This window comes from Rattus rattus, chromosome X (genome assembly GCF_011064425.1).
Source record: "Rattus rattus isolate New Zealand chromosome X, Rrattus_CSIRO_v1, whole genome shotgun sequence".
Taxonomy (NCBI): Eukaryota; Metazoa; Chordata; class Mammalia; order Rodentia; family Muridae; genus Rattus; species Rattus rattus.
Genome location: NC_046172.1, coordinates 117,761,344 through 117,786,624, shown reverse-complemented (window position 1 = coordinate 117,786,624; position 25,281 = coordinate 117,761,344). Strand labels below are relative to the sequence as shown.

Genomic DNA, 25,281 nt, shown 5'->3' with positions numbered 1-25,281 from the left:
GAGGACAGAGGTGTCAGATCCATCAGAGCTGGAGTTTAGCCACCTGGCCATGTAACATGAATGCTTAGAACTGAACTCAAACCCTCTGTAAAAGTAACAACAACTTTTAACTGTCAAGACATTTCTCTAGTTCCCAATATTTTTTATTGATGTTATACCTCTGATATTGAGAAAGCTCTGAGCATCTATTATTTCAAGATTATTAATAAACTGGATGATCACACACATATTACCAGGACTTTGGAGGTAGAGGCAAGAAAACCAGGAGCTCAAGTCCAGCCTGGGCTACATATTTGAGTCCAAAACCAGCCTGGGATACATGAGACCCTGTTTCAAAATCGTATTAATGAGTGCTACAGTATGCAAATTTTGAAATTGCCTTTTCTTCCATATGATTACTGTTCCATCCAAGTTGTATATATTAATCATTAATTTAGTTTTATTATTAAGTGGTATCCTACATTATGGATATAGAGCAGTATTAGGCATTTGCCTATAGAAGAGCATTTTAATCAGATAGGTGTGGTATCTTATGCTTTTAATTACAGCACTCAAGAAGCAGGAGCAGGAGAAATTCTTTTTGCAGCCAGCTTCAGTCACAAGGTGAGTTCCAGACCAGCTTGGGTTATACAGTAAAGTCCTGTCTCAAAAAATATTTTGAGTTAAATTGTTTCTACTTTGGGGCTGTTACAAATAAAGATGCAAGAACATCCATATATTGGTTCCTGTGGATTCATTTCTGAGGGAAATGCTCACAAATGTAATTATATGGTAAGTGCTTGTTTAGTTTTTCTCCCCCAAGAAACTGCAAGCTGTTTTCAACACAGCTGTAGCACTTTTGTGCCACCAGCGATATTCAAGTCCAGCTTTTCTGTATTGTCACCAGCATATTGTGGCATCACCATTCTTTTATTTTAGCCCTTATTCTGTCTAGTTATATATCAAGTATCAGATAAACATTTGTCCTTTCTCCAGTGATTAGTTAATTAAAGCTATGCATCTTTTCATGTACTTACTTTATTTCCAAATATTCCATTTCATGAAAGGTCTATTCAGGTATTTTGTGCATTTTCTGTTGGATTGTGGTAGGGGATAGGTTGAGATAAGTTTCACTACTATAGTTCAGTCTAGCCTAGAATTTACTATGCAACTCAGGGTGGCCTTGAACTCGTGGCAATCTTCCTGCCCTGGTCTCCTCAGTGCTGAGATAATAAGAGCAAGCCTCTGTGAACAAGTGAATTATGCCCCACCCCCAATTAAAGGAGTTGTAAGAATTTACAAATCTCTTTTCGGTAGTAAGACATCATCAGATATGTGACTTTCCATATTTTCTCCTTAGTTGTGACTTTTCATTTTCCTAAAGTGAGATTTTGTAGAGTGAGCCTTCTTGATTTAGATGAGGCCTATGATCTTTTGTAAATTGTAATTTTAAGGTAATAAATCCCCACTTTGAGACAAAGTCTCATTTGTTTTTTTAGTCTAGGAGAGTCTAGAACTCATTATGGAAACCAGGTTAGCCTCAAACTTGTGATGATCCATCTACTTTCCAGGCGTTAGGGGTGGAAGGATATTATAGGTGTCAACTGCCATGCTTGGTTGTGTTCCCTCTATTTTGTTTTCAAATCTTGTTTCCTTACATGGCCCTGGCTGGTCTTCAGTGTAGTCTCTTATTTAGTCTAGGCTGGGATTGAATCCAGATTATGGCCCTAGCTCAGCCCTCTAGCTGCATGAATTAAAGGTGTGAGTCATGATACCTGGATGGTCTTTAAAATTTCCTTTTCTTACACTATGTTTTGCTTGTACTTTCTCTACCCCAACTCCACTTTGAACCTGCTCCCTACGGACCGAATTTTATTTCTCTCTCTCTCTCTCTCTCTCTCTCTCTCTCTCTCTCTCTCTCTCTCTCTCTCTCCCTCTCCTCTTTTCTTCTCTCCTCTCTCTCGTTTGTGGGTATGGGTATAAGTAAAATTTTAGAAACAGGAACTATCAAGTGATCATAGGAAATCAGAATGTTGTTGTGGGAATGCAAAACTTATACAATGATTTTGGTAAATAATTTGTAGGTCTCTGCAAAGTCTTGGAATTATATGGAAGAGATGAAAAAATCTGCTTCAAGTCATGATTCACGAAGGTGGTCTTGGGTTTTATGAATAAGCAAATTGGCCAATGCATTGTTCCTCTATGGTCTTTGCTACAGTTTCTACTTGAGTTTCTGCTTTGCCTTTCTTTCATGATGGAGTCAAACTCATGATATATAATTAACCTCCATAATATGTAATAAACCTTTCTTCACTCTCTACTGCTTTTGGTCATGACTTTATCAAAGCAACAGAGAACCAAAGTAGGACAGCCTGAACCCCTAGCTCCTGGGAATTGGAGACACGGAGTTTCTGGGTCTCACTAGCTAGCTGGTTTAGTCAAAACAAGGGGTTCCGGGTTCAGTAAGAGTAAGAGCTTTTGTCTCAAAAATAATGTGGAGGTCAGTAGAGATTGCTATTTGAAGTCAACCTTTCACCTCCACAAGTATATGTGTAGGAACGCACATCTGCCCACTTATGTGCACACACACGTGCATAAAAGAATGAAGGGCCAGGTGTGGTGCATACCTCCTGCAATCCCAGGACCAGGAGAGAAATTTTAACACCAGCCTGACTGCATGAGATCTTGTCTCAAAAGGCAAAATACTAAGGGTAGGTATGGTGGTTACCCTCTACAGTCCCAGCACTGAGAACTCAGGTCCTCATATCTGTACAGCAAGCACCCACTAAGCCATCTCCTCAGCTCCTCTAGCTGCCCTTTCTTTTCCTTCTTTTCTTTTCCACCCTTCCTTCTTTCCTTTTCTTTTTTAAATTTGGAGATTGGATAGCTTTGGTTATCGTGAAACTCACTCTGTAGACCAAGCTGGCCTTGAACTCACAGAGATCAATCTGCCTCTGCCTCCTAAGTGTTGGGATTAAAGACATGTCTACCATGCCTGGTTTTGATTGTTAAATTTTTCCTTTTCAAATTACTGTAAGGTTTCCTCATCCTGACTGAGCTTCAATAGATTCATTTTGCAAAGCCTGAAACTAGCCCTAGGCTCCAAATATAAGAGACTAACAGTAACAAAAGAGTTGAGAATTGGGGTGTTGAAAGACTGGCTATGGGGTTGGGGATTTAGCTCAGTGGTAGAGCCCTTGCCTAGCAAGCGCAAGGCCCTGGGTTCGGTCCTCAGCTCCAAAAAAAAAAAGACTGGCTAGAAGTAAAATTCATACAGTGTACAAAAGAAGTAAAAGGAACTCTAAAAAATGTAGGACTGGTAGAGTAATATAGAATAGTAGATATGATAAATAGAATATTCTACATTCAGAGCCCCCAGACTGTGATAACTAACACTTAACCCGTAGCACCAGGCCTTGTCAGAGACCATGCGCTATAGTGAGTCAGTGCAGCTAGGTGGACATCAGCTGTCTGCAATTCTCCTGAATCCATGCTACTCTAGGGTGCTTGTTCACATGGGAGGTGTCTCACCAGGGCACTATACTACAAAACCACTCAGAAGTAATGATAAAGAAAAGTGCTCCCCACCACACCCTACATCAGGGAAGTCACAGCTTAAAGAAGGCGAGTGTGAAGGAAGCTGGGGACTCAGCCAGAGCCTGTAGCCTGAGGAAACAGGAAGTAATCTGCCCTATTTGTCCCTTGTCACTCGGTGATAGGAACTGATAGTATGTCAGACGGCAAGGCAAAAGGTATTTGAAAATCCCAGGTCCATTTTGAAAGGGAACAGGTCTCCAGGCAATCAGAGTGGCACTGTATCAATCCCAGTCAGAGAAACGATGAGAACTGAGGAACTGAGTGGACATGGTGTTGAACTGTTCCCGTGGACATTGAAACCAGTCAGATATTACAAGGGGTTGGAGTGGAGTAGAAACTCAGGAGTCAAGCTGTTTCTTTAAGCATCTGTCTGCATCTTAGTCAAGTGGAGGACTCCGATACAGGTCTTCTGAACTAGAATAATAGCTGGATATATTCCCCCCACCCCAGAACTTTGTTTCCACAAGTGCCAATTGAAGAAATAAATGTGAACATTTCAAATGTATAAAAGTCAAGAAAATAGTATACCAGGTCCCATCAGCCAGGTTAATATATGTCCAAATATGCCTTATTTCTTTTAGGATTTTTTTTTATTTCTAACAAAATGCTACTCATTTCAACTCAAATTCTATGCTCATTCCTTTTTCTCTGTTGCAATCAGGAGGTTAGCATTGTGCGCGTTCTTGGTCGTCAATCACTGGTTTAGGCAATGAAAAAACCTTTGAAGGGCTTTATCTTTTTTAAAGTAGGGGTTTCACATAACCCATGCTGGCCTCAAACTTACCAAGCAGGCAGGAATGGCCTTGAATTCCTGATCTCCTGCTTCTGCCTCCCAAGTGCAGGGATGACAAGCTTGTCCAGCTCCTTTTTAAAAAAGATATGTCACCAGAAATTAGAAAAAAAAAAAACACAACAAAACAGAAAGAAACTAGCTACCTAGGGTCTTCTCGAGTATTCCTTAGAATAGGAGGAAGTAGGCAAACCTTTAAGCGGGTAGATTCAGTGGTGTGAAGCTAGACTTTTGTTCTGTTTCCTCAGGCCCTTCTGGGAAGCTTGCTCTGTTCTTGTGACCTCCAGTATCTGTTTTCACCTTCATTCCCAGTCATCAGCTCCATTATTAGCTTCCCAACGCAGCCTGTGTTCTGTCGTTAGTCCCGTCACGTAGAAGGTGGCCTGCCCTGACATTGCTCTGTAACAAATGGAGCTTTTTCACGTTTCAATGTCGCTGTGCTGGTCTGTGGCCCTCTCCAGCTTTCCTTTGTTATAGCAATTTGCTAAATGTTAAAACTGAAAGAGGAAGGTGGAAGTGATGAGACACATTTATCCTCCACTAAAGAGACTGGGGCAGGAGGATCGCCATGAGTTTGAAGCCCATCTGATCAACATTATTGAGTCCCAGGCTAACCAGGGCCATACAGTAAAACCTTGTCTCCACAAAACAAAACAAAACAAAACAAAACAAAACAACAAAACCAAAACAAGGCAGATTTTTACCCAGTGGATACTGGCCATGGGCCTATTTTGGGCTAAACTATATTCCTGAAGTGATTCAGACTTGGCTTGTCGTCATGAAATATATGTAGTACCTCAACAATACTGCCAGCTTTTGTTTGCCTGTAGAGTAAAATTTGCCTGAGCAATTGTGGTGTTGTCCAAATGACATATAAAACTGTGTTGAAATAGGTCACACCAAGGAAGTAAATTTATCAACAATTGGATTCTGTTTATTTCTATTACTTAGATTTGGTCATGGCTCAAATCCAATTAAACTTTTGATCGACTATATTTATTTTACTTGTAAGTACAGCAAGCCAAAACCACAGAGGTAAACTCTTCATTTTACAGAACTATGGACAGACCCAACTACAACGCCAAATCTTATTCTTTTTTTTTTTTTTTTTTCGGAGCTGGGGACCAAACCCAGGGCCTTGCGCTTCCTAGGCAAGCGCTCTACCACTGAGCTAAATCCCCAACCCCAATCGCCGAATCTTAAAATGTTGGTGTTAAAACCCAGAAACAAAGTACTGAGACAGGCAAGCATAGGAATAGCTTAGAAATTTGAGACTCTACTTGGCTTGGGCTATGTTCAGGTACCTCCCTTTGCTAATAATGCTTCTAGCAACATGTTGGCAAGCTGGAATCCCCACATACATCTGCTTTAGGCTGCACATATACCTGCTTTAAACAGGGGACATATGGTATTCTCATTAGCACTATTTTGATAATGTTGTGCCCTTGAGTGCGAATTGTCATGTGGCTGCTATCAATCTTGATAGTGTGCTCCCTTTGATCTGCACTGTTGCTTCACCTTGAATAAAGTTTCATTGCTACTTTCACAATATGTGGGAGCCCTTATTTCAGTTCTTTGAGAAACCAAGAACCTGGAAAAACCTGGTCCAGATTGTGACCACCAGTAACACTACCACACTGTATACTCCCTTTATGCAAGATCCTTGAAAATACACGCTAGCATCAAAGGCTTGAGAGCATATGGGCAGTTGCCTATGATCTGGGGAGAGGAGAGGGATGAATGAAGGAGTTGAAAGGGCACATTTTTTTTCTTTCAAATTTTGATTTTTTGAAAATAGCATTTTATAAAATATACTCTATTTGCATTATTTCCCTCTCCCCCCTCTCTCTCTCACACACATACACACACACACACACACACACACACAAAAACACACAGAACCAAGCCACAATATAAACACAAAGGACCTATAAGGTTTAAAAAATAAAGCAAAAACAAAGCATACAGTGACAATGCATGATGAGACAAAGAACACCCAGAGTCGCCACTGAGTTTATTTCGAGTTGGCCATCTACTGCTAGGAATGGGGCCTGCCCTTAAGAGTGGTTTGTGTATTCCATGAGATTCTGTTGGAAAAAATTAATTTTTCATTTCTGACTGTTATTAGGGATAGCTTCTGGATTAGGGGTGCACATGTACACTTTTGAGACTGATAGAAAAAGTTCTTCTGGATCAGTGGTTCTCAACTTTCCTAATGCTATGACCCTTTAGTAGAGTTCCTCACATTATGGTGAACCCCCACACATACAGCATAAAATAATTTTGTTACTACTTCATCAGTGTAATTTTGCTACTGTTCTGTATCATAATGGAAACATCTGACTTGTGAAATATATGGGCTGTGATCCTCCCGAAGGGGTCCTTTAATACCCAAAGGGGTTGAGACCCACAGGTTGAGACCTGCACTGATCTAGACTGTGTGATTGGAACAAAATAGCCTGTAAATGTCAAAATTATTCAGTTGGCCTGGGATAGGGCTCAGTTGGTAGAGTGCTTGTCTGGCATATAAAACATCTTAGGATCGATCCCAAACACCTCATAGGTTGGGTGTGGTTCTACATGCCTCTAATCCTAGCACCTGGGAGGTGGAGACAGAAGGATCAGGAGCTCAAAGCTAGCCTCAGGTACAAGAAACTGTCCCTATCACTATCACCATCAAAAAAGCAGGGAGGTGGGGAACAATGAGAGCAGGATTGTGAGACTTAGCAGGAAACAGCTGTAATTAACTGGCTGCCTCACACAAGTGTGGAGAAGTGGCGCAGGCCTGCATTTGCCAACATAGAGCTGTACAGCTAAACTTTGCTTTGTCATAAATTTCTCTGTAGTATGACTACTTTACCTGGTGCTAAAAATGTCTGACAATAACAGACCTCTCTGGATTCGTGAGCGAGGCTGCTTTGCAGATCGCTGTTTGAAACACATAGTGTTTGTTGATGACAAGAAGTGAATCTTTCAGTCTGTAGTGCAGACAGAGAGGACAAGTGCTCTTTTGTTCTCGAGTGCTCTGTCTCCAAGCATATTTCGCTCATTTTCTGTGACTGTTTCTAAGTCTTTGCTAAGGGTACTGCAGCTGGGCTGTGGAGTGGAACCAGGTCCAGAAAAAGAATTGCTAAAGAATGCAAGTAAACAGGATGTCAGATGTTATCCTTAGCCTATTTCCCTAAACATAGCTTTTTTGGCTACAAAGTAAAATGCCATTCTTCCAGCTTCTGCTTATATGCAGCGATGGCTCACAGCAGGGACAATTTTCATTTGCTTGGCACGTTGTCACCATGCAGCTCCACGTGTTTTGTGAGGAAGGCATGATCGTGACACACGCTGTCTCTGTAAGATTGTCTGGGGACATCCGGCCATTTGTGGGAGGAATTTTCTCAATCCACCTAAGTCTTTGTTTGAGCTCTCTTTTACTAACACAGCTCTCCACCAGGCTCAGATCTGTCTGACCTAAGAGCCAGTTGGCATCCTTCTCCTGACAGAAGCCAGATTTTTTCACTGAGGCTAGACTGTATTGACAGTATTTTCCCAGTCTGCCCCATGCGTGTCTCATTTCCAAAGCTCTGTAAAGTGCTGGCTCACTCCGGTTTCCACGAGCACTTGCTGACTTTTCTGCCTCCCCAGCATCCTCCTCACTTCCTTTCCTTACAGCTTCTTGCACTGTTGTACGTGTTCCCCCCTTAAAAAAAAAAAAAAAAAAAAAAAAAAAACCTAATGAGTTTGTTTTTCAAGTTTCGAAAAAGAACCGGTGATGTTCTCCCAGGAGTTTGTCCATTCCTTATCATTCCTTTCCATATCTTTAGGTACGATCTCTGTGGTTTAGAAATCCCACGTTCCACTGTTGTCAGAGAAAAGTTGCCTTAAACCTTTGCCCTGCAAGCACCAGAAGAGTGCTCATAAAAAGGAAGACAGCAGCAGATGCAATCACGGATGTGGCTTAGTCCTCACAGCTGCCCCGAGAGCTGTTCAGAGCGTACGAGAGCCTCAGTCATGAATTCAGAAGAACGCGTTGTGACCTGGCTTATATCTTCGGGAGTTCTAGAGTCCCCCAAAAAGACCATCTGTGATCCAGAAGAGTTCTTGAAGTCCTCGCTGAAAAATGGGGTAGTGTTGTGCAAACTCATAAACAGACTTCTGCCTGGCTCGGTGGAGAAGGTAAGGTCATTTTGCTGTGTCTTTGGGAGTGCTTTCCACCACAGAGCAGCAATAATATCATTCTTGAGATTTTTCTATTGCCGGGTCATGGGAATCCCTTCTTCAATATCTTTCTAAAAGTTAGGCATTTTTATTTACTGTCCTTATACTTTGAAAAAGTCAGAAAATGAAATGTTATCCTTCAGTAATTGCCCCCCTAATGTTACCCTACTAACACCCTGCTACAGGACTGCCTATCGGGAAAGGGAGGACAACCTTATTATGCGCAAGATTGCTGTTTGTGGTGATGCACATTAAACTTCTCTGTGCACTTGAGGCATGTTTTGAACTTCTAGTACATGAGCCTGTGGAATAATGGAATCATTTGTAGTTGATCTTTCTGGTATTTGAGAGTTTATCTAAAAAATAGATAGAGACGTCCTTGTTAAAAAAAAAAAGATCATTGAAGGAAAGTCTATTAACAAGTGTCAATGTTATGTAAAACTCCCCCAAACCAAAGAGAAACCAACTATATGCATTGAAGGCAATGGCATTCAAAGTGAAACTAAACCTTGCTTTAAAAAAAATTTAAGATTTTGAGGTTAGAAGCCTATGTTGTGACAGTGGACGGCTTCTAAAGTAGGTGCTTTGTGGCATTAAAGGTAGGGTACTTATTGTAAGTAGAGTAGAGTACTTTTCTTAAGGTCACTGTGTACATAACTTAAATAGGGGTCTTTTTGCCTCTTTGGAATCAGTTCTATTTTTTTATGGAACAAGTAGATTTATTTATAATTTCTTAAACATGAAAAATGGTGATTAAACTGATAAGATATAGACAGACATGATAAAAAAAATGTGGTGCCCAGTCATAGTGAAATATCAACAAATTATCATGAGGAGTAGAGGGGGTAATCAAGGTAGCCTTCTTGGGCAAAGGTAGGATCTAAACTATAAATATCTACACACATACACACACACACACACACACACATGTGCATGTGTATATATGTGTGTCTTAGTTTCTCGGATTTGCTAGCACCACAGTTGAGTCGAAGGTACGAGAAAACCTTCTTAAATAGAAACGACTTGGAGACATTTGAAACAAAAAGCAACCGTTCAGCTGTTTGCATCACTTCCTTCAGTGGTTAGTTCTCTTCCTGGATGGAGAGCGGGGCTGCCCTCTGCCTTCCAAAGCCAACTGTGTCTAGTTATCAGCAAATGATGGTGATTGTCATGCCTTAGCAATCTCTAAGTGACATTTGACTCTTTGTCTAGTATTGTCAGGAACCCCAAACTGAGGCCGACTGCATCGACAACATCAATGACTTCCTGAAAGGATGTGCAACCCTTCAAGTGGAAGTAAGCTTACTTGTCTCGCCTTTCACTTTGCCATTATTTTCTGCTGTGTTAATTAAAAAGTCTGCAAATGTATGTGATTGATTTTCGCTGCCAGTAGCCACAGAGTAAACAGAGATATAGAATCCCTTTAGAGAATCCCCAGTTAGGACTGGTGATGTCCAATGGTGTCTTTCAGAACCTAATTCTAAACAAAGCAAAACTACTGACTGGGCATGTTGGTTCACACCTATACTCTGCAATACTCAGGTGATGGAGGCAGGGAGATCAGACGGTCAGGGTCATCCTTGGTTATACATTTAAGTTTTGGGCCAGTCTGGACTACATGAAAGTTTTTCTCAGAGAGAGAGAGGAGTGGGGAGGAGAAAAAGAAAATACAACAAAATGCAAAATTGATGGCTTTTAAATGCAACTTCTTTCTAGGCGGTCAAGCTTTCTTTCCTTGTTAATGGGGGAGAAGGGAGTCACTGGCAACAGCAGGAAAAGTAAACTTCCAAGAAGATATGGCCCAAATGAGCAGCCCTGAAATATACATACAGAACACTATATGGACTGAGGAGATTATATTTAAGAACATATATGTGCATGCATATATATGTGTTTGAGTGTGTGTTTGCGTGTGTGTGAGTGTGTGTGTGTGTGTGTGTGTGTGTGTGTGTGTGTGTAGCAATTAATGGGAAAAGAGGCCATAAATTTGAAGGAGAGTAGAAAGAGGTATGCAGGAGCATTTGGAGGGAGAAAAAGAAAGGGAGAAATGTTGTAATAACAATAATGAGAAAGAAACAAAAAGAAGAAATGGCCTTTTTAAGTCCATTAACACTTCTGAACAAAGGAAGGCCTTGAAAAACTACAGAAGCCTGGCCTTCAGGTGAATGCTGTTCTTAAGCAGAGTGGGAGCTGCAGATCATGTTTGCTTGCAGTGCATAAGGCCCCAGGTTCAATCCCCCACCCAGAGCAAAAACAACAAACATCCAAATCAAAATGCAAGCCACATTAAACTATGTTGTATCATATGTGCACGCAAAAATCATATTAGTGAGAAAGAGGGCAGGCCTTTCGTGTGTGTTGAGTTACTGTTTGTGCTTCCATGTTGGTTTTTGTAGTAAGGGAATGGATCCTCCTTATACATGTGCCACACCTTCCTGCCCTCTCCTAAGCCTTTGAAAGAGACACAGTACTAACCACAACATGACGGCCTTTCAGGGCCAAATGAGATATTGCTTCATTCTGGAGTCTTAAGAAAGTCAACCTCCTAAAATGTTTGTGATAATTTGTGTATTATTTTCAGCTCAGGGCCAGGTCAGAGGTGTTTTACGTCAGCAAACAAATATTGTCAGGTAGAGGTTTGAGCATAGACTTTGGTGCTAGACTTCTTGGGTTTAAGTCTCAGTTCCTGCTGACACTGTGACCTCTGCATCTGTTATTTTACAATGCTTCTATACCTTGACTTCTCCACCTGTAAAATAGGAATACTAGTGGTACCTGCATGTCTATTGATATTAATCAGACATTTCAATGAATTAATGTATGTAAAACCCTGGGAAGAGGCCTGGGCCATATTTTTCTTGAGGAGCTTTTATCATCATCCTCACCACTGTCATCACCACCACCACCACCACCATCATCACCACCACCACCACCATCATCGTTTTCATCACTAACTGTTGTCTCAGCTAAGCTTTGTTTCCTTCAAAAGCTTTCTTAAACCTAGCTGGCTATGGTGGTTCAAAACTCTAATCTCAGCATTGGGAGGCAGAGGCAGGTGGGTCTCTGTGAGCTTCAGGCCATCTTGGTCTACAGAGATAGTTCCGGGCCAGCCAGGACTACAACGTAAGACCTTGTCTTAAAACTGACCTTTTGTTTTTTCATTTGTTTGTCTGTCTGTTGTCTGTCTTTTTTTCTTGAGGCCAACCCTAATCTAAAGTTACATCTGTGTCAGAATATCTTATTCTAATCGTCCCTGTTTGGGGGCTCCATCACCCCCTTGGCTTCAGAGTATGTGCTATCCCTTAGAGGATGCTGTCTACTGCGGAACAGACCATGACATTTTCATGTTTAATTTTTCGAATAAAAAACACGGTGAGTTGCCAGTGATTTCTGTGCTGGAGCAGGCGGAAGGTGTACTGTGCTTCTTTGCAGTTCTAAGATGACACAGAGACACCTCCTGCTGCTGTCACTGCTGGGCTTTTCTGATAACAAAGATGATTCCTTTAAGCACAAATACTTAAAATACTTATTTTTTAATCGGAAAAAGTTCTTTCCACTTTGCGTAGAAATTTTACTAAAAAGTATATCAGACTAGGAAGAGATGAACATTGTAATCAAAGAATATGTGATATTTATACGTATCACATTCCTTGTGTAGCTTCACAGATATGTGTTAGAGTCAATCCGTGCCTGTGTCCATGTTTGTGTCCGTGTGTGTCCGTGTGTGTGTGTGTGTGTGTGTGTGTGTGTGTGTGTGTGTGTGTGTGTGTGTGTGATGTATATACACTTTGTTGGTACATGTGTAGGCTAGAAGTCAATGCTGGTTTCTTCTATACTCTTCAGGTTACCTAAAGTATTTTTAAATAGTCTAGATCTCTTATATGTACAGGTGAGTTTTAGAATCATCTTGTTCATTTCTTTCTTTTTTTTTTTTTGGTTCTTTTTTTCGGAGCTGGGGACCGAACCCAGGGCCTTGCGCTTCCTAGGCAAGCAAGCGCTCTACCACTGAGCTAAATCCCCAACCCCCTTGTTCATTTCTTATGATTTATTTTCCTTCCTTCCTTCCTCTGTCTCTCTCTTTCTCTCTCTTTCCTAAAACATCTCACTGAACTTGAAGCTTGCTCTTTTTGTCAGCAAGCACCTCACCTACCCAGCATGGATTACAGGCAGTTGCTGACATGCTCAACTTTACCCGCCGAGCCATCTTCAGTCTACTCTTCATAAAGTTACTTGGCATCGCTTCCTCATGTGTGTGATCGGGACTAACAAGATTTACTACAGGGGACTTTATACTTTAATGTGTGCATTTGCACGAGTGTGAAATATGTCTGCGTACCACATATATGCCTCATGCCTATAGAGGCTAGAAGACCGCATCACCACAGAACTGCAGTTGTGGAGGAGTGTGAGCTTCCATGTGGTTGCTGGGAATTGAACCTGGATTCTCTGCTAGAGCAGCCATTGCTCTTAACTGCTGAGCCATCTCTCCAGCCCAACAGCAGAATATATTGAAATTAATTTCAAATGGTAGCATTCAATGTGGTGGGTATCATTACAGAGAGCTATTTTATGGGTCGGGCAAAAGAATTCATCTACAGCTCTTAAGTATCAGCGCACCTAAGCATGAGTCCCACTGCTGTTACCTCATGACTAGGTGCTCTTTGTACTGTTGTGAAAAAAAGGCCTGAGCCACAATGAGTCACTCACAGAGCCCTCAAGCAAGGCGCATAGAATCACCCCAGAAGGAATGAGACTGAAAGATGAGCCGGAAAGCACGGAGCAGCCAAGTATGTGGCCTGTCCAGTCTCAAAGTTTCCAGGTAGCTGAAAAACAGACCTATGCGGAAGTATTCTCAAGGTCATGGGAGAGAGCTCAGGCACCAGGCACAAGCCGTAGAACAGTGTGTAGCATAGGACATGCTTGGTGGAGCTCAGTTAACTTTGTAAAGATCTGAGTGTATGAAAAGCAAGACTAGGGCTTGCCTCCTTCCCAGGGCACACTATTATTTAGCTAAAGAAAGGCTGCCAGTTTGAATCAGTTGTTTTGGAAGATAGAACCACTGAGTCAGACAGGTGCTGACTGAGCTTGTAGTTCAGAGGAGGAAAACCACACTCTATCACTTGGCCCCTCCAGATGCCCTTTATCTTTTTGTTGTCCCTGGGTATGACAGTTTAGGGGTCTCTAGTGGTCCATACAGCTAACAGCAGATAAATCTGGAGAGCAACACCTTTCCAACCTTCATACTATCCTTTGAAATATTTTTTTTCAAAAGAGATTTTGATAAGGTCATATTTGTTTTTATTTTATTTTGTCTTATTTTATTTTCGTGCATGTGCCTGCGTTTCTGCCCCAGGGTGTGGAGGTCAGAGAACAATTTTCAGTAGTTACTTCTCACCTTCTTCTGCCTTGCTAAGTAAGGCAGGGCCTATCTTATTTCTGTTGTGCTGGTGTGTCCTCTAGCTGGTCTAATAGTGTGCCAGCAACTTTCCCATCTGCTTCTCATCTCACCATAAGGGTGATGGGATTACAGATGTGCACCAAAGCATCTAGCTTTTTTAAAAATTGAAAATGTATTTCTCATGTATGAGTAACCACATACCTGCATGTATGCTTGTACACCACGCGCATGCTTGGTGCCCATGGACTATAAAAGGAGGTGTCAGATTCCTTTACAGGAATACAGATGGCTGTGAGCCACCATGTAAGTACAGGAAACTGAATCCAGGTCCTCCACAATAGCAGCGAATGCAGTTTTGCCCACTGAGTAATCACCCCAATTCTCAACTGCTTTTTTTACATTGACTTTTGGTGTCAACTGAGAAATGCTTGTACAATCAAAAGTCATGAGTACTTGTGTTTTTCCTCATTTGGCTCCCACATTAGAGCCTTTGATACACTTTAGGTTAATTTTTGCATATGGTATATACCATACTACATGTATGGACAGAGTCCAAATTAATTCTTTTTTTTCAAAGCTATACATGCCATAGATTACAAATAGAGGTTCTTTCCTTCTACTACATGGGTATTGGGGCCTTGCACTCAGGTCATCAGGTTTGGCAGCAAGTGCCTTTACTCATGGCTCCATTTCACTATTTGCCCCAGTAAATTCTTCTGGATGTTGACATGCAGTTTTCTAATCAACATTTGTTGAAGAGACTACTTTCTTCCCCTTTGGCTGATTAATATAACTTTGTAGTGACTTTGAAAGACAGAAAGTGTGAGTTCTCCAAACTGTTCTTAGTTTCAAAACCATTTTGGGATATTCTAAATCATTGAATTACAGTTGAGTTTTATATCATCTGCCTGCCTGCCTTTCATTTCTCTTTTCTCTCTCTCTCTCTCTCTCTCTCTCTCTCTCTCTCTCTCTCTCTCTCTCTCTCTCTCTGTCTGCCTCTCCTTCTCTCTGTTTCTTTCTGATTTTTGAGGCAGGCTTTCATTGTAAAGTCCTGACTAGCCTGGACCTTCCTATGTAGAGCAGGCTGGCCTTGAACTTGTAACAATCCTGCCTCTGGCTCTTGACTGCTGGCATTAATAAATGTGCACCCCTATGTCTATCTCTATTTCTTAAAGAAGACCAGCCAGCTAAGATCTTCATAGGACTATGTTGACCTTACAGATCGCTTTGAGGAGTACTAAGTCTTGAATCTTTGAAATTGCTTATCTTACGGAACTGACATTTTTACTTTCCTTCTATTTTTTTATTTACAGGTTTTAGGATAAATGTGTCTTACACTGTTTTGGTTCAACTTTTTCCCCCCATTTTATACTGTGTGTGTGTGTGTGTGTGTGTGTGTGTGTGTGTGTGTGTGTGTGTGTGTGTGTGTGTGTGTGAAATAAGATCTCATGTAACCAGGTCTGGCCTTAAATATTGTAGCTGCATTTCTAAGGATGAGCAAACTGTGGAACCTCCTGCTTCTGCCTTGAAGTGCTAGGATATACTTTTGGTTCCTAATACGTGTGGTATGTTTTTTTAAAAAAATATTTATGCCAATCATGGTAATGCACACCCAACTCAAAATTATATTTTTCTTTCTTTTTTTTGACATAGGGTTTGGATCTCTCTCTCTCTCTCTCTCTCTCTCTCTCTCTCTCTCTCTCTCTCTCTCTCTCTCTCTCTCTAGACTAGGCTGGCCTTGAACTCACAGAGATGTTCCTGCCTCGGTCTCCTGAGTGCTGGGATTAAACGTCTGCACCACCATCACGGGGTCAGAATGCTCTTCTTAATTTGACATTGGAGCTTTCCTTGCTGATGCATGGAAAAACAGTTAATTTTTAATATTTATCTTTTTTCACATATTAACTTGGGTATTTCTTATTTACCTTTCAATTGTTATTCCCTTTCCCGGTTTCTGGGCAAACATTCCCTAACCTCCCCATCCCTTCTATATGAGTGTTCCCTCCCCATCCTCCCCCATTACCACCCTCCCACCAACAATCACGTTCACTGGGGGTTCAGTCTTGTTATATCTTTCAACTTTTCACATTTTGCTTATGAGTTCTAATAGTTTCTTTGTGGAGTTCTGATGATTTTTATTGTACAAGTTTATGTTTTCTATGACTAGGGGATACTTGTACTTCATTCTTTTAGGTTTGAACAATTTTATTTATTTTTTGATTGCTACTTTCTAGGCTAAAGTAGAAGCAAATTCCTTGTTTGGGTTTTGATTTTCAGGAGAAATTGTTAGTCTTTCCCTACTAGGTATGATGATAGATGTGTATTTTTCATAATGGATCTTAGTACTGAGGAAATTTCCTATAATATTAGTTTGTTGGGTATTTTTGTTGATGTTACAAAAGATGATGTACTTTAGGCTAGACAGATGACTCAGCGGTTAAGAGCACTGACTGCTCTTCCAGAGGTCCTGAGTTCAAATCCCAGCAAGCACATGGTGGCTCACAACCATCTGTAATGAGATCTGATGCCCTCTTGTGGTGAGTCTGAATACAGCTACAGTGTACTTATGGATAATAAATAAATCTTTTTTTTTTTTTTTTTTAAAGATGATGCACTTTACCAAACTCTAGATCAGTTGACCTTGGGATGTAGAGGTAGGAGTTTCCAGAGTTCAGGGTCATCCTCAGATGCATTTATGTGCCACATGTGTGTATGTGAGTCTAAATTTGCATGCAGAGGTCAGAAGAAAACCTTGGGTGCTGCTCCTCGATTATTCCTTGTTATTTTGAGTTTCTTTTTTATTCAATGCTGCATTTTACAGGGCAGCTACATGTGAAATTTCCAGGAATAATTCTTCTGTTTCCACTTCCCATCTTGCCATAGAAGCACTGAGATTACAAATCCGTGTTGCTGTGCTTGGCTTTACATAAATTTGGGGGATCTGAACCCAGGTCCTCATGTTTGTGTGGCAGGCATTTTTCCCACTGAAGTGACATGCCCCACCCGCAGTTTTCTTTGTGCATTTTATGCTTCTGTTGAGATGATCACTTACTTAAGCTTTTTATTATGCTGCTACATTGACTGATATTCATGTTACTTTGATCCTTCATCCCTGTCATAAATCCTAGTGAGTTATGTTGCATATGTACATATAATTTTGTGTGCATTTGTGATTATTCTTGAAGAATCTTTCATCATAGAAATGGAATTACTCTGTCAAATTTTAATAGATATTGTCAAATTCGCCTATGAAATTGCTCTACCAAGTTACATTTTTACCAAAAGCATGGAACGTGTTTTCTGTGTCCCTGTCAACACTGCACGTTATTTATCTTTAAAGTTTGCCAAAGTGATGGATGAAGCAGTATTGCTTTTCCTTTCTTCTTTTTTTTTTTTTGCTATAATTTGTTTTTCAGGATTCCAAATGAATTTGGATATATTGTCACTACTTTATAGTCCATTTGTATTTCTTCTTGTAAATCAAATACATCTTTCCTTTTCCTTTTTTCTCAAAGCGTGGAGGGAGGAGGTAGTGGTGTTGGATATATTCAGCCAAGTCAAAACTCTGTGTGTGTGTGTATGTGTGTGTGTGTGTGTGTATACATATATATATATATATGTGTGTATATATAAATATGCATATGATCCTTATTTTAGGTTAACTCACTAATGTGACCAGGAAGTCTCCACAACATGAGGTTTACAAATCACAGGCTCTGATCAGTTGGGTGTGTCCTGAGTGTCTGATTGGTGCTTATCTGGCTGTACTGTTTGGCAATAGCCATGGGAATAGGGGTCTATGGACGCTCAGCCCAGGGATTTTCCTTTCATTCCTAGTGTATACTGTTCCTTCATCATCTCCTAGTGCCCTGCCTAGGCTCTTCTCTCATCAGTGTGCAGAAATAGACATGTCCTCTGCTTCTAGACTCAGTTTACAACATTCAAAAAAAGTTCATGAAGGGGTCATTGGATGAATATGTATTCAAATAGTGCTTCTCCCCCCTCCCTTCTTCCCTCCATCCCTTTCTTCCTCCCTTCCTTTCTACACCAGCCTGTAGCAGCACGGTTTTTCTCTGCCCTACCCTCTCATTCTCTCCTCACTTCCTGAGTCACACCATGTGCCTTGTCACAGCAACAGCACAGGTACTCTCCCTAAAGTGAGGCTGTAGGATGGACCAGTTGCCATTTCCCACAGCCTGTTCTGTAGCGAGGAACTCCTAGAAGTAAGGCCGCTTTACCCACATTCATGAGTCAAAGTTAAACCTGTCACTGTCCTACTCTAGCTCTTCAAACCCCAGCACGGGTACTTGTGTGAAGTCAGAATTCCTCTCACACTAGCTGAGCCAATGTGATATTCCCATTACTCTGGCTGTCCTAATCTTGTACTGTGTTGCACGTCTACAAAGATTGTGCTTCAAGACATACACGGTAGTACACAGTGTTCTCAGCTACTCCATAGGCTGAGACAGGAGGATGTGAGATCCAGGCCAATCTGGGTTATATAGAGACCATTCCTCTAAAAGTAAAAGGAGCCTGGGATAAAGTTGGGGGATAGAACAGTTGCCTAGTTTGTGCTCCTTGGAAAGGACTATGCGATTTGGGGTCTATTGAGGGAAGAGATGGGTGTGAAGGGATACTGAGCACTTCTCTGCTTTGGGGAAGGGGGTGGGAGGATGTCTCAGTGGGACACTCTACAGCTCACAGAACATGAGAGTTTCATCCCAAGAGTAGGAGAGGAAAGCAGTCTACTAAATAGCTAGTCCTTGACTCTAGCATTCCCATTAGGGTTTTGGCAAAGGCCCTAGGCAGCCCAGGCACTGGTAACCCTGGAATTGGGTGGCAGCAGCATGCGCAGTGTAGCTGCAGCCCTTATACCTCGGCTTTTGCTCCATCCCTGGCTACTGGGGTGCTGAGACTGCTGCCACCACCGCCACCACCACTGCCGCTGCTGTTGCTGCTGCTGCTGCTCTGCCCTGCGCCGCTTTCACTTCCAGTTCCTACTTCTGCGATCCAGGTCCGGGTCATAGCTTCCCCTCTGCTGGCCCGGTCTCTCAAGGCTGCTTTCCCTCCCGGGTTCTGGCTCTGGACAGCAGAGCTGGGTCTGGAGGAACCCTGGGTCCAGGCTCCCACTGGCCACCCACTCCCCTCCTGTGGCCACCCTGCCGGGGCACGCCTCCCGCAGCCCTTGTTCTGTGCTCTAGAGAGAGAACTTGAGGGCAAGAATCTGACTTCCCTCTTTATTAAAATAAATACATAAATAAATACATAAATACATAAAATCCCTTGCCTGGAGAGCTTGGAGGCACAGAAAGGAGTTTGGAGACGGGCTCCCCCTTCTCACGCGTCCAGGAGCAAAGTTGCAGCCGCCCCTCCCCGCCGGCCATACCAGCGGGCTCTCCAGTTTCGCCCTGGTGGCAGCCGCGCGGGGCAGGGTCCCAGCTCCATCTGGGGACAGCGCTTCCCGCAGCCTTGGCACGGGCTGGCGGCGCTCGGCAGCCCCGTGACTCTGAAGGGCGAGCCACTTCCGAGGAGGAGGCTGGAGGGAACGAGCAGCAGGAGGACAATCAAGCCAAGCCAGGTGACCTGCCTGGGGGGCAAGGGGTCAGGGGGAGGGGAACTACAAGGGCCTGATGCTGGGGGGCTGGTGGAGCCAAAGGAGGAGCCGCCCTTCTTCCAGGATTGACCGCCTTGGTCTGCAGCCTGAGCCGCCAGTCTGTTCTTTGCCAGGGCCTCTCCTTGGTGCCGAGTCTGCGTACCCAGAGCGGGGGCGGGGGCCAGGGCTCAGGGGAGGACGCGCCAAACTTAAGGGCAGCTGTCCAGCTTCAGCCGCAAGGTTTGTAGCAGACTGGTTCTGTCTTCTCCCCTCCGCGAACCAAGAACAAGAAGTCAACGGTACTGTTTCTGATATTAATTTGATGCTCTCCCAAGCTGGAGCAATCCTTGCATTGGGGAATGTTTGACACAAGTCTGTCATAGGAGTCCTTTTCGGATAGACTCTGCCTGGTATTCAGTGTGGTTGTAGTTGATTTAGAGTCTTCATTTTCTATTCATTGAAGGACCCAACAGGTATTCCAGCTATTTCATTTCTTAGCTCTGAAGTAGAGAACCCTCGAGTTTATCTCTGTCTCCTCAAATATATTTCTTCTCAATACCTTATATTTTTAGTTTGGGTTTGTTATTGTATTTGAATGTAGGAGTGACTCATATACCCCCCTCCTTTTCTTAATGTGTAATGGGAGTAAAAATATACTAAAAGAATATACTTTGCTTTGAAACTATATGTTTTTTTTTTCATTAAATGCTTCCCATAAACCAAAAAGCCACATCGGACAGGATAAATTTTGGTAGACGTTTAAGTTTTTAAGGTATTGAATTTTAAGCTAAGATTCTAAGGTCAGGCTGCTCTTCTAACTTGTATTTGCCTGGAAAAATCCAGTTTGTCCTTGAACTTCCTATCTTAATTTTGACATTGACCATGGTAAGAGGATCTCTGATGACATCATTTGCTCCAGCCACAGTTCAGCGTTCCACCACTGAGAGAACCTCTGTCCAAAACTGTAAGGCCTGGGCCTGCCCTTGGACTTGAGCAGATTTCTCTTAAGCAAAATATTATGCTACATTGCCAGGCAATGCTGCAGTCCCTTCTTACATAAGCAAGCTCCAGGCCCGTGTGGTGCAGGGTATGCTTGGAGCAGCAGTTAAAACGAGAGAGGGGCTGCTTCCGTGCGACTCACTGAGGGATGGCTCAAGTTTTGAATACAGTAAATTGGCAGCTAGAAATCTCACCTTGTGCGTCTTTGCTGCTTAATTTACGTTTCATTTCTTTTCCTTCTTCCTTTCCTCCTCCTCCTCCTTCTTCCTCCTTCTCCTCCCCCTCCTCCCCTTCCTCCTCCTCCCCCTCTCCCTCCTCTTCTTCTTTTGGAACCCTTTCCACTTAACCCAAACTCCAACTCACTGTGTCTGAGAGCAGGCATTTCTTCCAATGTTCAAAGAAATAGAAAAGTTTGGTTGTGCAGAGTCGCTTCTAGTAGTGGAGCCAAAGAGCAAACTGAGACTAACTCGGAGCTCTACTTGGGACCAGGTTTTGTTTGTTTCTCTAAAAGGTGATACTTTGTACAAAGGTTTCATTCAAAACCTTGTGTGCATGGCCGTGGCCTCTGAACTATTTGTTAGCTCTCCTTTGGCCTTTTCTGCTCACGTAGCCTCTGTTCTGTAGTTAGGGGTGAGGTCAGGGTTTGGTGCTTTTGTTCACCCCTCTGGTCTACCACCTTTCCCATCATCTTCAGGAGCAGCAAGGGATGGCTAGAGGTAGCCACCAGGACCTAGAAATTTCCACTACTTATTTGATACCATTCATAGAGTATTACTTCAGTCTCTAGAAATTTATGCAGGGGGCAAAATGAGAGGGCATATGTTTGGTTCATTCACTGCAACATGTGCATCACTGTTCTGAGGGGCTTAGATGCAAAGGTGAAAACGTAATTGAATACCACCTCTCCAGCACCTTCTATGTTCTAGACCTTGGGATGGATGTTTTAAGTATATTATCTCATTTAATTCTCACAATAACCTTGAGAGGCAGGTGGCATTGCGCCCATTCCACAATGGTGGAAACTGAGGTTTAGGCAAGATCCATACTAGTACCATACCCTGGCAGTGCAAAGCAGACACAGAGTAGTCAGCTAGACCTCATTTCCTGCCATGAGCCATGTTGTGGCCACCAGGGAGTCACTGATAGCTTACAGAAACATCAGAATCCTTGGTTTTCAGACATGACTACACATTAGAAATATTTGGGGTGCTTTTAAAACCACAAGTATTAGAGTCTTATTGACCAGAGAGCCTGACTTAATTGTTCTATAGTGAGACTTTTGCATTGGTATTTTTTAAATGTTTAAGTCAGTTTAGTAACATTACTTTTTAAAAATTGAAAATATCCTAAATGTTTATGTTGACAAATCCCTGCAAATGGATACACCCGATATACTTTTCATTTGGATTAAGGAACAGGACATTATTAAAGCTGTTACTTGAGAGCTTTTTGTTGAGTGCCTTTTGTGCTTTCTCAGTCAGGGTTGCTTCTCAAGGAGCAATGACTCCTAAGAGAACAGAGTGTTGTGGGGGGTTGCCTGTTGTTGAGTTGGATAGTAAAGTGTGTGCTTGTTTTCATAAACTACATGCACTAAGCATAATATTTGAATAACTAGCATGTTGTAGGTACTGTTTTATTTTTTATTGCTAATTAGTATTCCATAGTATAGATATGCCATATGCCAAACTTTGATTTTTCTATTTACTCATTGATGGACATTTAAAGTGTATTTCCAGAGGGGTGTGTGTGTGTGTGTGTGTGTGTGTGTGTGTGTGTGTGTTGTTGTTGTTGTTGTTGTTGTTGTTGTTGTTGTTTCAATAAACAATTTTGCTATGAATATCTTTGTGGGTATCTCTTGAAGAACACTTCTGTTGAACTTATGTATAGCAATAAAGTCACTAGGTCATAAAGTATGTATATATGTGGCTTTAGGAAGTACCTCCAGAAAGGTCACTAAAGGACACAGCATTAAGAATATGTGCTTTGAAAACTATGCAAGTGCTTCTGGTGTACATCTAGGGTTGAGAAGCACTTCTCTAGTTTATTCACATCGTAGCAATGTAGACATTCCAAGCATTTGCTGAGACCATGATGAAAGACATACTAAACAGTGTAGTGGCACAAGCCTGTAATCTCAGCACTTGGGAGGCTGGAGCACAAGGGTTGTCGGGTTGGAGGGAAGCCTGAGCTACATCAAGTTTTAGGCAAGACTGGGCTACAGAGAGGGAGAGGGAACTGCTGTATTAGGTAATTTATACCCATTTCACTATAATCCTTTACACAGATTATTTTAGAATTTTTTCTGTTATTGTAATTATTACTGTGTGTAATATATGTGTACATGCACAAATGCCATAGCACATGTATGGAGGTTTGAGGATGACTGTCAGGACTCACTGGTTATGTTTTAGTATATCTGTAGGCTTGTCTTAGAAGTCCTTAAAGGTGGAGACCAAAGATTCTTCAACCTTATAACTCTAGTCCTTGGGATGGAACAAAGTTCAGAGCACTAAGATTCAGTACATAATTGGTAGAAAGGCTGAATATTCAGAGACCTTAGTTAAGGAGGTGATCCAATATTGCATCGAGACTTACGTGTTTTGATCTTAGGACATTGTCTCTGCTCACACTCAGAAGCAAGTTAGTTTTACTTATCTAAGCATGTGAGCATTAAGGGTAACCTGGCTGATCACCCCAAACTGATTAGAAGGAGTAGATGAGGCATAATGAGGAAATGTATGTGGAAGCACTTTGCAAACTGGGACACAGTATCTGAATAGAAATCTGGGATAAAGGGAAAAGAGGGGCTACTGCAGATTTGACATGATGCAGATGGCGTGTGTGTGTGTGTGTGTGTGTGTGTGTGTGTGTGTGTGTGTGTGTGTGTACAGTACAGTAGCACAGTGGGTAAGAGCTTCAGCTCAACTTTGAACTTGGTTTTGCCTGGGTTGGATACTAATTATCTATAGCCAGTCTTGAATGTGGTAATGATACAGAGGAGTACTAATAAGGTATATAGTACCCATAGTGTTAGTGTCAAACAGCACTAAAAGCAGTTTGCATAGTGCCTGACACCAAGTATTGATTCAATGAATGCTAGCTCCTTTCCTCTGCCATATCTCTCCTCTCCTCTCCTCTTCTCTCTTTTTCTCTTCTTTTTCTTTCTTTCCAGTGGGGTCTTCCATAAGCCAGATTTCCCTCAAATTCTTTACACGGTAGAGGACAGACCTTGAACTTCCAACCCGCTTGCCTCTATCTCCTGGGTGCTGGGATTACAGGTACATGCCACCAGGCCTGGTTTATGTAATTCTGGGGATTGTGCCCAGGGCTTTGTGCACTCAAGGAAAGTATGCTACAAAATGAGCTCTACTCCAGCCCTGAAAGCTCTTTTTCTCAAATGGAACTTCGATGCCTTCTAGTAGACTTATTGATAAATGGATCTGCATTATAAAGACAGCAGCTCCCTTGGTTTAGTTATGTTGAGGAGTAATCCTATTTGATAAGTGAGCCAGATAATCTCTTGCAATCTTAACATTTTAACAAATTAGATATAGAGCAAGGATAGACTATATGGGTTCTCCCAGTCTTCTCTGTGTTTATATTTGCTATGCTGGGAAGTTAGGCATGGATGAAACTGAAACTGGAAAGCAAACCCATCCAGCCATGTTATGTCCTACTTCCATGTTCTATTTGGTAGAGACTGCCTGGTTTGGGAAAACTGTTTAGATATTAAAGCCAAAGGCAAAAGTCTCACATTATTTGCAATACTTAACACATGCCTTTTTCAGAAAGCAAAACAAAGTCAAATGTGTCTGGGCTTTTTAGATGAAGTGTGCTGGCAAGGTTGGCTCGGGTTCCACAATTAACTGCAAAATTGAACCTGCTGAGCGCCTGAAGAGTCAGCCTTTCCCCCCGAAATTGAAATTCTCCCCAAAGTCAGTCCCTGCAGTTTAGAATAAGGTGCAATGTGTTTAAAGTAATTGAAATAGCAATTTGCTTTGGGAGACTATAAACAGTTCATATTTCATTGATACTGTAGGTCATCGTAACCCATCGAACACAGATTGGAATTCGTAACTGTAGTTTCAGACAATCATACAAGTTTTAAGAATGGCTTCTTGCAACAGTTCTCATTCTTTCTCTACCTTATAGTTTCGTGTGTGTGTGTGTGTGTGTGTGTGTGTGTGTGTGTGTGTGTGTGTGTGTGCGTGTGTGTGTGTGTGTGTGTGTGTGCGTGTGCATTTGTATATATGGTCTAGAGTGGACTGCAAACCAGGCTTGCCTCAAACTCACAGAAATCTACCTGCCTCTGCCTCTCAAGTGCTTGAACTAAAAGGTCTGTGCCAACCATACCTGGCCAGATTTTTTTAACTGATAAGAACAACTGGTATATGGCTTTCTTTACAGTGAGCCAGGCCTAGAAATATGCTTGGGGAATCCAGTTGTAAAGAGGATACTGAACCATTTACTTGTTAACCACTGTAACTTCTTTAGATGACATTTTATGCTCTAATACTAGAAACAACTTGGATAGATTCTTCTTAGAATTAACTCACGTTAGCTACCCATTTTCTATTCTACACACCAACTAGACAAATATGAGGAAGGAATATTTCACTTTCTTGTGTTTGCCTCCATTGAATGGGGCTTCATTCATGTGTTCTTAAATGAACATGTTTATTGTGCTATTAAAATATTCTGAAAATGTATAAT

At 41.9% G+C, this 25,281-nt stretch overlaps 1 protein-coding gene across 1 annotated transcript in view; it reads left to right on the top strand.

Moving 5' to 3' along the window:
- Positions 1-576: 576 nt before the first annotated feature.
- Positions 577-25,281, top strand: part of Arhgef6 (Rac/Cdc42 guanine nucleotide exchange factor 6) — a 117,800-nt gene continuing 93,095 nt past the window's right edge. Inside the window, 3 exon segments of the mRNA XM_032890111.1 lie at positions 577-603; positions 8,185-8,536; positions 9,791-9,874. Coding sequence (XP_032746002.1) covers positions 8,300-8,536; positions 9,791-9,874 — 321 coding nt within the window. The 5' untranslated portion in view covers positions 577-603; positions 8,185-8,299.